This window comes from Hyperoodon ampullatus, assembly GCF_949752795.1.
Source record: "Hyperoodon ampullatus genome assembly, chromosome: X".
Lineage (NCBI taxonomy): Eukaryota > Metazoa > Chordata > Mammalia > Artiodactyla > Ziphiidae > Hyperoodon > Hyperoodon ampullatus.
In genome coordinates, this window is record NC_136913.1 from 8359564 (window position 1) to 8374561 (window position 14998).

Consider the following 14998-nt stretch of genomic DNA (forward strand, 5'->3'; position numbering starts at 1 on the left):
GCCCAGCCGCTCCGCGGCATGTCGGGGCATGAACCCGTGTCCCCTGCATCAGCAGGCGGACTCCCAACCACTGTGCCACCAGGGAAGCCCCTGGAGCTTTTTTCTTGATTGTAGGATCTCTTTGCTCCCAGGAATGAGTAACTTCAACAGCCTGTTAAATGGTTTTGTCCAAATTGAAAGAGTTTGCTTTTTTTTTCTTGTCAGGTATTATAACATTTACAAGGTGTTAGAAATGACTCCAATTTCGACTCAGGTCTTTGGAGCTTGTGTGTGTGCTTTAAAACAGCTTATTTTCAGGCATAGAAAACAAACATATGGACACCAAGGGGGGAAAAGGGGGGTGGGATGAATTGAGAGATTGGGATCAACATATATACACTATTGATACTATGTATAAAATAGATAACTAAGGAGAACCTACTGTACAGCTCAGGGAATTCTACTCAGTGCTCTGTGGTGACCTAAATGGGAAGGAAATCCAAAACAAGAGGGGATATACGTATATGTATAGCTGATTCACTTTGCTGTACAGTAGAAACTAACAACATTGTAAAGCAATTATACTCCAATAAAAACTAATTTAAAGAAACAGCTTGTTTTCAATGTGATAAAGGCATCTGAGAAACAAGCTTTCACTCACTAAGCTAAAGATAGGGCCACTGGGCTTAAACCATCTAAAGAGAAAGGGAGAGTGAATACTGTTCATTACATGTACGTACATGGGCATAAACAGGCACAGCACACACACACACACACACACACCACAATTTAATTATATAAAAAATATTCTGAGCCAAGTTTTCTGGACTATTCTAGATCTATTAATAGATAGACATACTTTACCTTTTGTGACAAAGACGTCAACCTCAGGGCCATTTGATCTGGCAGCTTAAAACATAGGACGATTAGGGCAAGAACCTGGTGTGGGGGGTCCCATATATCAGGCAGTTGAGTCCAGAAAGGAGACAGAGAACTGGCCAGACTGGTGTCAAATTGAAAGCCAAGAAAACAGAGTCAGCGGGAGGAGAAAGAGAAGAGGTGGCACAGGAAAGCAACCTGTGGCCCACAGTCAGACAGCGTTTGCTCTGGGTCTTGTTGGCAACTTTGGGCTGTGTGTGGGCAGCCAGAGGAACCAGAGGCCGGCAGGCGAACCTGAGAGTGGCAGAAGTGCTGGACCCAATGACAGAGCTTGAAGATACCCTTATCATGCCCCCGATAAGAGGCATCAGACAGCATTTTTAGACTTCATTATTTCAGCCCTGAAGCAAAAGGAGCATCTAAGGCCTATAGTGCAGATGTAATTTACAAGCATTGTGTTGGACAACACCTGTCCAGCAGGTGGAAAACCTGAGTTCCCATCCTGGAGCAAACCAGTTCCTCATCGACAGCTGAGTTTCAAATGAGTGACAATCAGCCTTCACTTGCTTCAGTGTCACCGGGTTACGTCCCCAAGCCACCTGATAGTTCTTACTAGCTCTTTAGCTGTGTATGTATAGTACTGCCATTATTTATTACACTTGGACTTGGGGATAGGGAAGTGTATGTTTGCAATGGGGTGCGAGTTCATTCACTAGATTTAATGCCAGGGGACGAAGGCTTTGTTTAACTTTTTATTCATTATGACACAAGTAAGAACTTTAGGAAACACCACTGAAAATGTCATCGCCAATATGAAAATTAAGAGTAGCATGTTTTATAAAAAAAACCCCATCTTTTTCTATAATATACATTCCCTTATGAAGTGAAAAAAATTTTTCATAAAATACTGAAGCGAATTGCCACCTGCTGGTCAAAAATGGTTTTGCAGTTGAAACACTTCAAATGTACTACTGCACCATGGTAGGAACACTTTACACGACACATAAAATTACCGAAGAAAACATTTCCTCAGCCTTTGGCACAATGTAAATACAGAGCTTAATCTTTTTCCAAATACGATTTAGTTTACAAAGCCCTGCATATAGTTTGGTTAATACTGATTATGGGGCAAAAGGAAAAACCATGTTCTGTAATTTGAATACTCTCTTTTGACCCTCAAACACTTTATAGCTGGATTCCAGTTTGCAGTTTTGAAAAATACATAAAAATCGTACATTATAAATATATATTATATATGGTCTATATAAAATTGAATTTGACCTAAAATGGGAAGGACAACTTCTTAATTATTCTTTCTTTGTCAGGCACGGCCTTTCTCTCTGAATTCTTTCTAAAGAGATTCTAAAAATATATTCCATAATGTACCAAATTTAATATTTTCCTTAAAACATATTCAATATGAAAAAGCATTCAGTGACTATATTTTTTTGTATCTCACTACTATAGAAAAATATGGCTTCTCATATTCTGTTTTATTTTGTTTTGTTAGTGTTTTCCTTAGGCATTGAAGGAAGGGCTGTCCGCAGTTAAAAAGCTATGGCCAAAGCACAGAAACCCGCTTGTGCGTATTCTAGAACACTCTATAGAATCTCATTACTTAGAATAAGTGATTTAAAAATGTGTTCCTTCTGTTTTCTGTGAATATAACATATAGGATTATCATACATAATCTGTTACAGAATATACAAGAGTCAAAACTGAAGACACATAAATACAATTAAGCTATACCAAAGCAAGAGTTTTATCTTATACAGAGCCAATGTGAATAGCTTTTAGATTGGATATTAGCATCCATCTCTGTTTTTCTTTTCTCTGAAGGCTGGCTGTGCAACAGAATCTTATTATAAATGGCCAGGGTCCTGGTGCTCTATGTCTTTAAGTGAACTGACTTTTCTCGTGTTGTTGTTTTTTTTTAAGTGTAAAAGAAGAAAAACAAGTAAGTGCCCAATTGTCCAACACCCACTTTTTCCCCTACCGAGTGGAAGAAGGCTGTTTGGGACGTGAGGGCTGAGCGTGGAGGGCTCATCTCATACCAGCGTCTCCGGGAGGGCATCGGGGTTGTCGGTGGATAAGAGCTCCCAGATCTGCCACCGTTCCCTCTGCCAGTCGAGCCAGTTGGGCTCCCCCAAGGCCTTACTGTTCCGATCGCTGGCGGGACTGGGGTACGCGCTGCTCGCTTTTTGCTCGGCGGCCTGATGATCTCGCTCGGCTCTTTGGCTTCCCTCTTCCAAAGCTGTTCCGGAGCCTCCTTCTGGCCTCTGAGGCCTCCACAGCGGCGGCTCCGCGGGCTGCTGGGCCGATGCTAGGGCCTGCTTCCCTGGACCAGGATACGGAGGAGGAGGCCTCTTGTCGTGCCTGGCACCCTCTGCAGGTCTCTGGTGCAGAGGCTTGGCTCTCCTCTGCAGCCAGGCCGCCTCCGGCTCGCGCTCCGCGAGGTCTTCCGTCCAGCACGGCTCCGGCCTTGGCCTTGGCGCGCGCCTCCCGTCCCCGCCGCCCTTGACGGGGGGCGTGCTGCAGACGCGGGCCACGGGGACGTGCACCCTGCACTCGGCGATGGTGCTCGTGGTCTGAGTCCTGGCAATGACCTGCGCACTGCTGTCCAGTTCCATGGGGCTCCCCTGCCACCGGGGCCAATTTGGGGACAGGTTCCCTTGAGAAAGAGAACACGGCCCCGGTCGGAGGGAGCTGCTTTCAAAAATGTCTCCGTAGGAACCTGGGAGCCGGAGAGAAGGAGGAGAGATGGAACTGGTTTGTAGAACCCCCGTCGGGATGCCCTGTTATTTCCTTCCTACCGCCAACTTCAAAAACTGAAGAAGTGCGGACACGCTTAGTCGTTGTTGCCTAAAGTAAAAGACTTCCTAGTAAGAGACATGAGCAGTGCTTTTTGGTTACTGGCACAATTCGTGAAGCAGCTCCAAAGACAGATGCCTGGACTCTGACAGGTTAGCTGTCAAATGCAACTGAATAGTCCTTGGCCCTAATTTATGTTGTAGGAAAGCCCCCTTCTGCGTGGTTATGAAAACTTTTCTGAACCTAGAAGGTGAAAGGAACATTCCCTTCCTGTTCAGTGCAACTTGCAATCCAGAGGAGACACAAATAATGTTTCCATGTTTCTATTGTGTCAATTAAAGCTGTAGGAATAAATGAAATGAATCAAAAATGCCTCATTTGGTGCCAGAAGATAATGAAGACAGCAGTTGCTGTGTATATTCCACCACCACCACCACTGTGGGAGGGACTGGCTCGTTGTTCACCAAATTGTCCCCTTTCCTTACTGGATGACATTTCCCAGCCTCCCTTGCAGTTAGGAGGGCCACATAAATGAGGTCTGGCTAACACATGTGCAGAGGTGTGATGTGAGCCATTTCTAGGCCTGGTCTAGTAAACAAACAAACAAACAAACAAAAAACAAAAACAAAAAAAACCCAAATGCACTCCTAGTCTTTCCTGCTTGCTTCCTTCCTTTAACTTCTAGCCCAGGGTGGAAAAACCATGGAAGACTCCAAAGCCTCTGAGGATGGGGGAGCCACTGGCTAGATGGAACTTGAGCCCCTGAATGACTCTGTGGAACGGAGCACTCCCACCCGTCACCGCCCTGCACAACCCACAGTGGACTGGGCGGTGAGGGAGAAATCAACCTGTGAGAGATTAAGCCACTGACATTTAGGGGGTGTTTCTTACAGCAGTTAGCCTTCCCTAACTGATACAAGCTTTCCTCAGGAAATTGAAAGGAGAGCAAAACAGTGCATTTCACAAGCGAATGAGGAGCCTATGTCCTCAGGCTGCCTTTTTCCTATGGATTTGCCCTGTCCTCTCATTTCTTTCTAGTAGGCAGGAAAAGAGAGCACATCATTTTGGGGAGAGAGGGGCATATGAGCATTTATACAGGGACAGATCAGAGTTGAAACAGCGAAGGAAAACAGAGCAGAATATCGTGGAATAGTTTATCCTTGGGGGGAAAGGCAGTAAAGCACTTCATGGGATACAATGAGATGTATAGATAATGGATCAGTACTCAGGTACTCAAACTGGATTAGGGGCCATTAAATTAAAAACGTACCATGCTTTAAAAATGTAATATGGGAGGTATTACAAAACAATGAGAAAGGGAACATATACACACATGTACACACACATATACATACATACATACACACACATTTGGGAGAAACAATAAAACAAAACAATTTACACACTTCATGCAATATATTAACATATATTCCAGATGGATTAAAGAATTAATGGTTAAAATAATGGAATACTATGAAAGGGAAAAGTGCATAGATGACTGACTCTCCAATGCTTAAGTAAAAGTAAAGATTAATTTTGTGAAATAATTCACAACAAGAGAGAGTGATAGACCTACTTATGTAAAACATTTAAAAAAATTTCAGATATCCAAAAAGGGGAAAAAACTGCAAGGGATAATAATATCAGGGGCAAACAAAGTGGACAAAGGGTTAACGTCTTTATGATAGGAAGAGTTTGTAAGAATCAATTTTAAAAACACTAGCATACACCAATAGCCAATGACATAACTGATAATCAGTGGGGGAAATTCAGCTGATTAATAGAAAAATGGAAAAACACTGGTGAGAAAGAAAGGCAAATGAAAATAATACAATTTTGTTCTTTAAAGAAGCCAAAATGCAAACGCAGTGATTTGCAATACCAATGAGGTTACAGTGACACAGACAGTACACTGAAATGGCACTGCCATCTACAGCTTATGGAGTATAAGCCAACGCATCTTCTGTGGAATGTGAAGTGACTGTACCTCTGAATTCTGGAAAACGTTCATCATTTTTGACCCACTTTCCTATTCTGTTCTTTTGTTTGTTTTGTTTTTGTTTTTGCTGCACCACGCGGCTTGCAGGATCTTAGTTCCCCAACCAGGGATTGAACCCAGGCCCTCAGCAGTGGAAGCTCAGAGTCCTAACCACTGGACCGCCAGGGAAGTCCCCCACTTTACTATTCTGGATTTGTAACTGGCTTTCTGAAATTTTGTGAATTTTTTAATAACTTAAAATACCAAAAAAAAAGTTACATAGAAGAGGTCCCTGACATCGTAACTTATTACAACATCAATAAAAAATGGAAACAACTCATTGTCCCAGCATTGGGCTATAAACTACGAATATGCATCTGGAATACTACATGGCTCTTAACAATAATAATGGAAAATAACTGGAGAATGGACGGTAAACGAATCATATAAAGGTACACAGAGAGAATGATTGTAACTATCTTTAAAAACGCAAACGAAATGAAATAAAGTCAGAGACTGATGTACTTTGGTGGAAAGGGTAAGTATAGCTTTATCCCCTTTTTCTGTTTCCAGCATTTTCCAAATAATATTTGACAAACATGTAATATGATGATAGTAAGGTGAAAATGAAAGGAAATTAACTTAAAAAGTAAATGAAATATCAGTTTAAAAAAATTATCCTTTACCTGTCATTCCTGGGTCTTTGGATCCACTTTTCAGTGTTGAATGCCAAGTTCCCCAGATATTGAAAGCCTCCTCTGCCATATCTAGGAAGAAGTGTATAAAAAAGGTATGTAACTCACAATCAAACTGAAGAGCAAAAAATCAATAAACAAATATGTTTATAACATCTCTTTTGCTCAAAGTACTATATTCGAGACTGTGATGGATACAAGACAGAATACAATGCAGACCTGCCTTTTAAGATGCTTATTCCATTTGAGATTTACAAAAAGGCTCTTTCTCTATGATGGCTGTGGTAGACAGAATAAGGACTCCCACAAAGATGTCCGTGGCATGATCCCCAGAACCTGTAAAGATGTTACATTCAAAAGGGACTCTGCAGGTGTGCTTAAGTTATGGATTTTAAGATGAGGAGATGATCCTGGATTATCCGTGCGAGCCCGATCTAATCACAAGGGTCTTTATAAGAGAGAGGCAAGATAGAAGATGCCACGTTGCTGGCTTTAAAGATGGAGGAAGGGGCCGGGAAGCAAAGAATGCAGGCAGCCTCTGGAAGCTGGAAAAGGCAAGGAAACATTGTTCCCTAGAGTCTCCGGAAGGAACACAGCCCTGTGGACCCATTTTAGATTTCTGATGTCCAGAACTGTATGATAATAAATTTGTGTGTTGTTTTAAACCACTACGTTTGTGGTCTTTTGTTACGGCAGCCATAGGAAACGAGTACAATTGTGATGGGTGGCAACAGCTCTGACCGCATTAACATAGAGACAGAATAATAGTTATAGTTTCTTTATCTGGCGGCAGCAGAGTCAGTCCTGCATGTATTTATTCATACATCCCCTTAGTCCGTCTGTAAATATTTACACCTACCTTAGGTGTTTTCACCATCTCATTTAATCCTCACTACAATCCTGCCACGAGATAATAATGACTATTTCTAGAAGCAAACGTCTACTGGATGCTTCCCTGTGTTCCACAGTTCATATGCATTCTCTCATTTAATCCTGAAGAGATGACCCTGAGTCCATTTTACAGATGAGGCAAGTACTTTCGCATTTTAAAAATAAATTTTATGCCTGATGGGAACATGGCTTACTGTTTTCATTGTAAATTTAAAAAAATTTTGACACGAATATTTGTAAAATTAAAAAAATTAAAATTAAATTAAAATTAAAAAAAACCTGCTCTGATTAAAAACACCAAAAAACGCCTTTCAGAGTGGCTCTTCAGATTAAACTATAAATTTGAGATAAAATAGTAAGAATTTGCACTGTCTTCCAATTATTACTTTAAAAGTGTCCTGTTGAGTCCTGACCCTGAGGAATTACTCTGTGGAGGGAGAGAACAGGACCAAACATTCGGTGGTCAAATGAATTTGAGAAAAGCTGCAACCCATACCCTCGCTCCCATTGTGGAAATTCATGGTGCCCCCTAGCACTTTAAAGAGTTTGAGAACTTGTACAGTAGAGAGACCGTTAGCTTGGTTAACCCAATATTTCCCAAATGTATTTGACCATGGAAACCTTATTCTGCCTTAAAACGTCACCTCCCATGGAGACCTCTTTGGAACATGCCAGCTTGTTATATAGTAAGTTCAGCTTGTTCCCTTTATAAAAGTTAACAGCAATGGTTCGGTGACATCTTAGCCTAACAAATAGGCACCCAAACCCACAGGCCAGGACACATAAAGTTCCTCGGATGCTGGAGCAGAAAAGTCAGCTGGGAACGTCAGGGGCTGTCAGAGCTTGAGACTGCTTCCCAGCTAGCTGGGTCTGCAGGGACTCAGACTCAGAGTCGGTGTTTGGCAGGTCCTCAGTAAATGCTCATTGAATTAGAGAAACGTGAAATGGTGAAGGGATGGAGAGAAGGTCCCAAGCACCCATATCAGGCCACATGCAAATCAAAGTCACTGGTGGAGTTACCTTTCCCAAGCCTTGGTCCAGGAGAACTCTCCCTCGACTTCGAAGATGGCAAGTGGCCCACCCGCACATACTGCTCTGGCCCTTTGTAAAGCTTCTCTGAGCCCCCCGGGGCCACGTCCTCTTGCATAGCCAGCAGGGAGCGCTCGGACAGCACTGGGGAGTTGTTGTCATAAGGGGAGAGGTCTCCGCTGGAGGCCTTGTTGGAATCTGTGGACGAATGCCTTCCTCCCACGGGAAAGGAAACTTCCGACCTCAGCATGTCAGGGCTTCTGGCACAAGGAGATAATGACAGGTGCGTAAGTGTGTTAACAGTGACTGACCAGGTTCAAACAATCCGACGGTTTCACACGGGACAGGAGGAGAACGCATGGACACGGGCTGAAACAAAGAGAGCTGCTGAGTGAGGTTCCAAGACTCCTGGGTCAATAAGGTGAAAGCGGTTCTATGAAATGGCCAGCAGATGGCAGTAAAACCCAACAGATGTTACAGGAAACAGCAAGGCGAAGTGGGGCGGGGGAGGGTGAAACACATGGACCCCTGTCGTCTCCAGGTGCATCACTGAAATGCCTGTCGGATCAATGCCTGTTTCCATTTAAAAATTAAAGTCTGCTGCTCACTATCTGTTAAGTAGGGGAAAACTGTAGATAACTCTTTTACTTTCCTCAATATCCTGAATTAAAAATAATTCAGATAAAACTATGATGAAAACTTTACGCGTAATTCATTATGGCTTTACGGACACCTTTTCTGCCCGCACTCAAATACGTAGTGTGAGTGAATCCATCCTTCCTGAGGACAACAACGATGATGATGATGATGACGATGATGATGCTGGTGGGAATAACTGTTTCATGGTTAAAACGGTGGCTAAAAGGATAAATATATGACCATCACTAGAGTCCATTGTATTTAAATACACCTAAAAAGAGTCTACCAGGCACTAGTGCTTTTACACGTTGATACAAAATGTACTAATTAGCATATCCATTAAGGTTGATATGTGCATGAGTTGTCACAGCAACAGAAATAACAGTGAAAACAGTGAGCGGAACGGGAAGATGAGAACATCAGGAACATGACAAGAGTGTTGGAAGTCTTACCTGGGAACATCTGTATTTTCTACCTTCCTCAAAACAGTGGCCCTGACATCTTAAAGGGAAATGATCAGAGATTGATGAAAAGTTCCCAAACCTGCTTCTGTTCCCCCCACGCTCCCCCACTTCACTTCTCTTTACTTGTCTTTGCTTTCTTTTGGTTTAATTTTTCAGAACAAATCCTTTGTGATCTTAAAGAAGGTAAAACCCATGCCTGAGCAAGCCTTTCCTAACCAAAGCGTTCTGTGCATGCAACACGGAGGAAGGACGCTCTCAGGGGGTCTGGCTTCACGGTGGTCTCCAGCAGGGGTTAGTGCCAGGGGGAAGCATCTCAGCAGCTGGGACATGCTTTCCCCGTCACCGTCACCGAGGCAGCCAGAGGCCCAGACACTTTTTGTTGAGGGAATTTCTTACCCACATGGAATAAACAGTCCTTTCCTTGCCTCCGTTTAAACCGATGACTGATAACCTCATGGGAAAGAGCCAGAGGACAACCACGAGGATGGTTCTCCAGAAACTTTAGGCCTCCAGTGAATGAAGGAAAAATAAAAGGAACTTACTACTTCTGCTGGAAAGTGGGGGAAGGAAACGATTTAACCTCCACTATTTAATTAAAGGGGGAAGCCTCCCTAATTCTAGTGGAGGGAACACAAAACAAAACAAACGGACACTTGTCTGTCGTCGTGGGGTTCGACTCTCCTTGAGGATGCTCTACTATGAAAATGAGAAAACACGAACGTGTTGAATTGGTAGCAACACAGAGCTCAGCTCACAATCAGGGTCCTACTTTCTGACCAGGGCTAGATATCAAATTGCTGGGCTACTTTCAGTTGTTTTCCCTGTTTAGTTGACATTTTTCCATTCATTAATGAACATGTCTTATGTCTACTCAGCAAGAATAAGTCACAGTGTTATATCGATAAGAGTGGGCACATAAAGCCTTATTTTATGGGCTGTTTTAAAGAGAGTCAAGTCAATTCACTTGCCAAAACAAAATTAACTATCAGGGCTTCGAATGCTTTTTGGCCCCTTTACAATAGGAGGAAAGTTTTGGAAAGGTCGTATTGTAGCTCACGGAGACCACAGTAGTTCAGTCTCATAGCTTGCTCTTCTGTCTTACAAAACATACAGAAGAGCATATACCGAGCAAAGTATTATAAGTTGCAGATTCAGCCAACAGTTATGTGCATAAAGAAAAACACCTCATGAAAGAAATTTCTTGAACATCTCAGTACTAGGGACATTTGGGTTTCTCCCAGGCCAGCAGGTTATTTTTACCTACTTGGAGGTAAAAATTATTTTTCCACATAGAACCACGGGTCATGAGATAAAGAACGTATCTCTCTTTGCAGTGACCGCTAAAAGGCTCTGAGGAATTGGGGCTCCACTCGAGTTGGCGTATTGGAGCTTGTGTGACATTGGAGCTTGTGTGAAGCCTTTGTGTGTTTCACACCCCAACTTCATCTTTTACCTTATCACTCTTCCACTGCTTTCCTTTCCCTGGTCTTTCAAATTACTTACTATGATACTGTTCCACTTTACATATTTTTGCGAGCTGCTTCAATACATTGGTTTTGGACTGGTGTAAAGACAGGGAAATCAAGTCCATGCTGCTGGGGGTATTAAAAAGGCAGCATGCTTCATGAGAGCATTCAGTTTGGTTAAAACAAAACAGAGAATAACAGCAATAACCAAAATAACTGAAGCTGTCACATTGTTTTTTCCTCCATGATCATGGCTGTGATTGGATCTGATCCAGCAGAGGTGAGAGAGGAGGGGAGGTGGAGAGCCACTGTCCTCTTCCTCTGCCTTTGGGCTGACTCTGCAAAACCTCACTCAGTGGTTCTGATGCGGCCGCATCGCTGTCACCTGGGAAATGCATTACTTGTTGGAAATGCAAATTCTCAAGCTCCATTCTGGACCTCCTGACAAGACTGGCCACCATATGCAGGGCCCAGGGCAAAATGAACATGTGGGGCCCCAAGATTAAAAAAATGATTAGAATTTCAAGATGGTGACAGCAGATCACTAAGCCAAATGGGTGCTGCTTCTGAGTGCAGGGCTCAGCCCATGAAGCTGGCTTGGCCGATTGAAAGGGAACCTCTGGGGGCAGGGCTTTAAGAGCCCTCCAGGTAATTTTGATGCTTGGGGAAGTTTGAGAACCCCAGATACCAAACCTACCTGCCTTCCCTCAACCCACAGATGTGACCGTGGGCTATGGATCTAGTAAGTGTCAAATCAGGAGGGAAACCACAGACAGTGGCCAAAACCTCAGCCCTGGCTGGCAGCGGGGGTAAATGTGGTGGTCCTGACCTTGAGGTGGCTGGCGCCACAACTGAGTAGAGGAGAGGGAGTGTGCCCAATCCAGCCAGCTCCGGTCTGCAGGATCCGGATAACTGAACGTTGTTTGGTGATGGATCAGAACGTGTTAAGGGGGGGGGTGGGCAGGAGGGGCCAACCTGCCTTTCTCTGCTCTTCTGTGTCATTCTCCTAAGTCAAGCCACCAAAGTCACCACAGCTGTGGCCCCAATCAGGGGAGAAACTGGAGGAGGGGGCTAGAGCTAATCCCTGGAGGTAGAGGTGAATGAAGCAGACACAGACCACGAACCTCCTCAGGGTGGCTGGGGTCACAGCCAGGGACACGGGCAGGTGGGGAAACCCCATGAGAGGTGACACCTCTTTTCCCAGCCAGCGTACTTGCCCGTGGAAGCGGATACTGATTGAGTGCCCATGGCAAACAGCTTGTGGTATATACACTCATGTGAAGTAACGCCTTGGCCTGAGAGAAGCACAAAAGTTGCTATTTGTATAGAGTCCATTATGTGGCAGAAATTGTACTAAGCTACTGTTAACAACTCGCCTTGTTTCTGATCACAAGTCTAGAGACGAGCCAAAGAAATGAGGAGATATCAAAATTACACGTCTTTCTAGCAGTACCGGCATTAGGGGTTGAGACTCCTTAAACTTATTTCATAAATACTATTCAAAATGATTAAAAATCAATAGTAAAATGCTTGTTTTATGCTTAGAGTTGGTGGCCCTTTTATATGTTTAAAGTATTTCCTATTTATCATTTTATTTTCTCGGCAGAGGTCAATAAGATGGTGGCCAAATGTACCTAAGAACCCATGCCCAAGAACTGTCTTTCCACACGACAGCCCACCAATTAATAAACAAAATAAACAAAATAAAACTCCTCAGAACTCTCACTATAACACTGGCAGTTCAGAGTTCTAAAAAATTTGAGTGTCATTCCATCGCTTTATCATTAAATCAATTGGAAACAAATCCAGGACCCTCCCTCTGGAAAATGAGACAGGAGCCACCAACGTCTTCTCTAAGATTTGCCTCTAAAATGATTCTACTCTAGGAAGACAATTTGAAGTTCAACGCTCCAAGTAAAGGCAATAAAATATTCATGCATTTATCTAAACTATTTATGCTAACCCGTGATTCACTAGATGAGAAATCGTTTAGAAGCACAAAATGTTCCCTCGCTCTATGTCTTGGAATTTCATGGGTTTGAGCGGATACACTGCCAGTTGACATGGGTTTGCTTCCATGAATGGAGAGCTTTCCCATGAGACCTGAAAGCCCCGGGACCATCCACAGCATGCATGGCCAGTCTCAGCCAACCAACCAAGCATGAGATGGACGCGGAGAGCGAATCACTTTCTCACCCTTAGCTGGTCCCTTCAGGTCAGGGTGTAAACACGCTGGCAGGGTACTGTGGGCAGGCCTGTACTGCAGCCGGAAGCACAGAACTTGTTCTGTGGATAAACGGAAAACTCCGGTTCAATCACCGGAAGTGGCCAGCCCAGCCCGTCACTGAGCAACCCCAGTGAGAAACACCTTTGGGGATTTTGAACTTGCATTGGCTTCGTGCTTGGCTTTGCCATGAACGGATAAACCTCAGTCTGTTGGAACTCAAAGCACATAACCATCTCGGACACCGTTAACGGTACCAGGAAAGGAATCCACTGCCACAGTAGCTCTGGACTTATGGAAGGTTTTCACATTCATCATGCTCAATTCTGCAAAGCATCCCTTATGCAGAATCCTAGGGACAAATGCACCCTGCTCTACAGAGAAGCTGACACGGATCCAAACTCCCACCAGGAGATAAAGCCAGCACCCTGGATGTTAGAATTCGCCCAGGTCTTTTAAAATTTTTTGATATTCTGCTCATCAGAGATTTTTGGTGCTAACTTTGATTTTTAAAGAATACTACACTTCAATATTGTTCATTTTGATGACCGTTTTAACACACCCTTAAAATCTGCACCTCACTCCCCTCAGCCTAGCCCCTGCCCTGCCGTGACACTGCACTTCTGCTCTGTTGCAAATGCCTGCGTTTAACGTACTTTGCCCTCTTTGACTCCATTCTCATCCCCTAGTACTTTACATCCCTAAATCAAGGGGGAGGGTCTATTTTAAGTATCTTTGAAGAAAAGAGCACATAATTCTAATAAATATACCAGACAAGCAATTAAAAAACTGGAAGTCTTTCATTGTTAGTAATATAAATCTCTTCTAATCTCCTCTTGGCATTCCATTTTAGTTGAGGCCAAAAATGTAAGTAGACAAGCACAAGAAGAAATAACGAATCCTCCTCTCACTCCCCCAATTCTCTTGTCGCACATAAAGAAGGGAAAAGATTCAAATCAAAACATTAAATCCCCAAATATCACTAAACGTTTCATCTTGCAAAACAGAAATTTTGAGGAATATGTTCTCGTTCTTGGTTTGACACTCTTTTGAAAACTTACTTGTCCACTCCAGATAAAATCTTGTGCAGTTTCCACGTGGGGCACAGGAATCTAAAACCTTATTTAGGTATGTGAACTGATGGCAAAGAACAGAAGCTTCAGGAAAAAAATCAAAGGGTCGGAAGAGAATAATGAGGCAGCTTGTGCGTATCACTGCACTTACGATCTTCATTTTAGAAGCTACTGTTGCTTCCCACTCTGTGGTCTTCCTGCGAATCCTTTCCATTCTTACCTTTCATAGCCCTCGTAGCTGAGTTTTCACTAAATAAGCTCTTCAGAACAAGAATTCTGTCCATTCCCATTGCGCCACAGCTTATCCAGGTTCTCGACCTCATGACCTGCAAACGCAATCGCTTCCAGTCCCTTCAGAAATCTACCTGGCCTGGTGCAAGCAGGTCACGTTCCCAACTTCAGTGCATTTCACCCTCACCCCTCTGTCTGTTCCAGAACTACGCCATCGTCCTGATGCCAATTAGATCAGGTGAGCTTTGCCTTTCAAGACAGTGCCACAACTTAACGTGGATGGGTTCTCTCACGCCATATTGCCTTCATAGGTTGCTAGCTCATGGACAGCAAGGTAGAATCTAGTGACACCCAAGTTTTTGGTAAGTTTTTGGTAAGTAGTTGTAAATGAACAGAATGGTGAAATTCTAAGTAATGTGATAATAATCACTAACAAGTACTAAGCATTTATCTAAAAACCAGATTCTGTTCTAATAGCAGAACAACTCCATAAAGTTAGTGTGACTTTTTATCCCTAGTTTACAGATGAGGAAACTGAGACAGAGAGAGATGAATTTATTTACCCAAGACCACACAGCTAATAGCAGTGGAACTGGAATTTGGACTCAGGCAATCTGGCTCTGAATCCAAAGCTCATAA

General features: G+C 43.3%; 1 protein-coding gene across 2 annotated transcripts in view; it reads right to left on the reverse strand.

The window, feature by feature from the left end:
- Nucleotides 1-2906: 2906 nt before the first annotated feature.
- Nucleotides 2907-14998, reverse strand: part of ARHGAP6 (Rho GTPase activating protein 6) — a gene marked incomplete at both ends in the record, with an annotated part of 490865 nt that continues 478773 nt past the window's right edge. For both annotated transcript variants that reach the window (XM_079727900.1, XM_079727901.1), the window contains 3 exons: nt 2907-3592; nt 6334-6414; nt 8254-8522. In XM_079727900.1, coding sequence (XP_079584026.1) covers nt 2907-3592; nt 6334-6414; nt 8254-8522 — 1036 coding nt within the window. The remainder of the gene's footprint in view (nt 3593-6333; nt 6415-8253; nt 8523-14998) is intronic.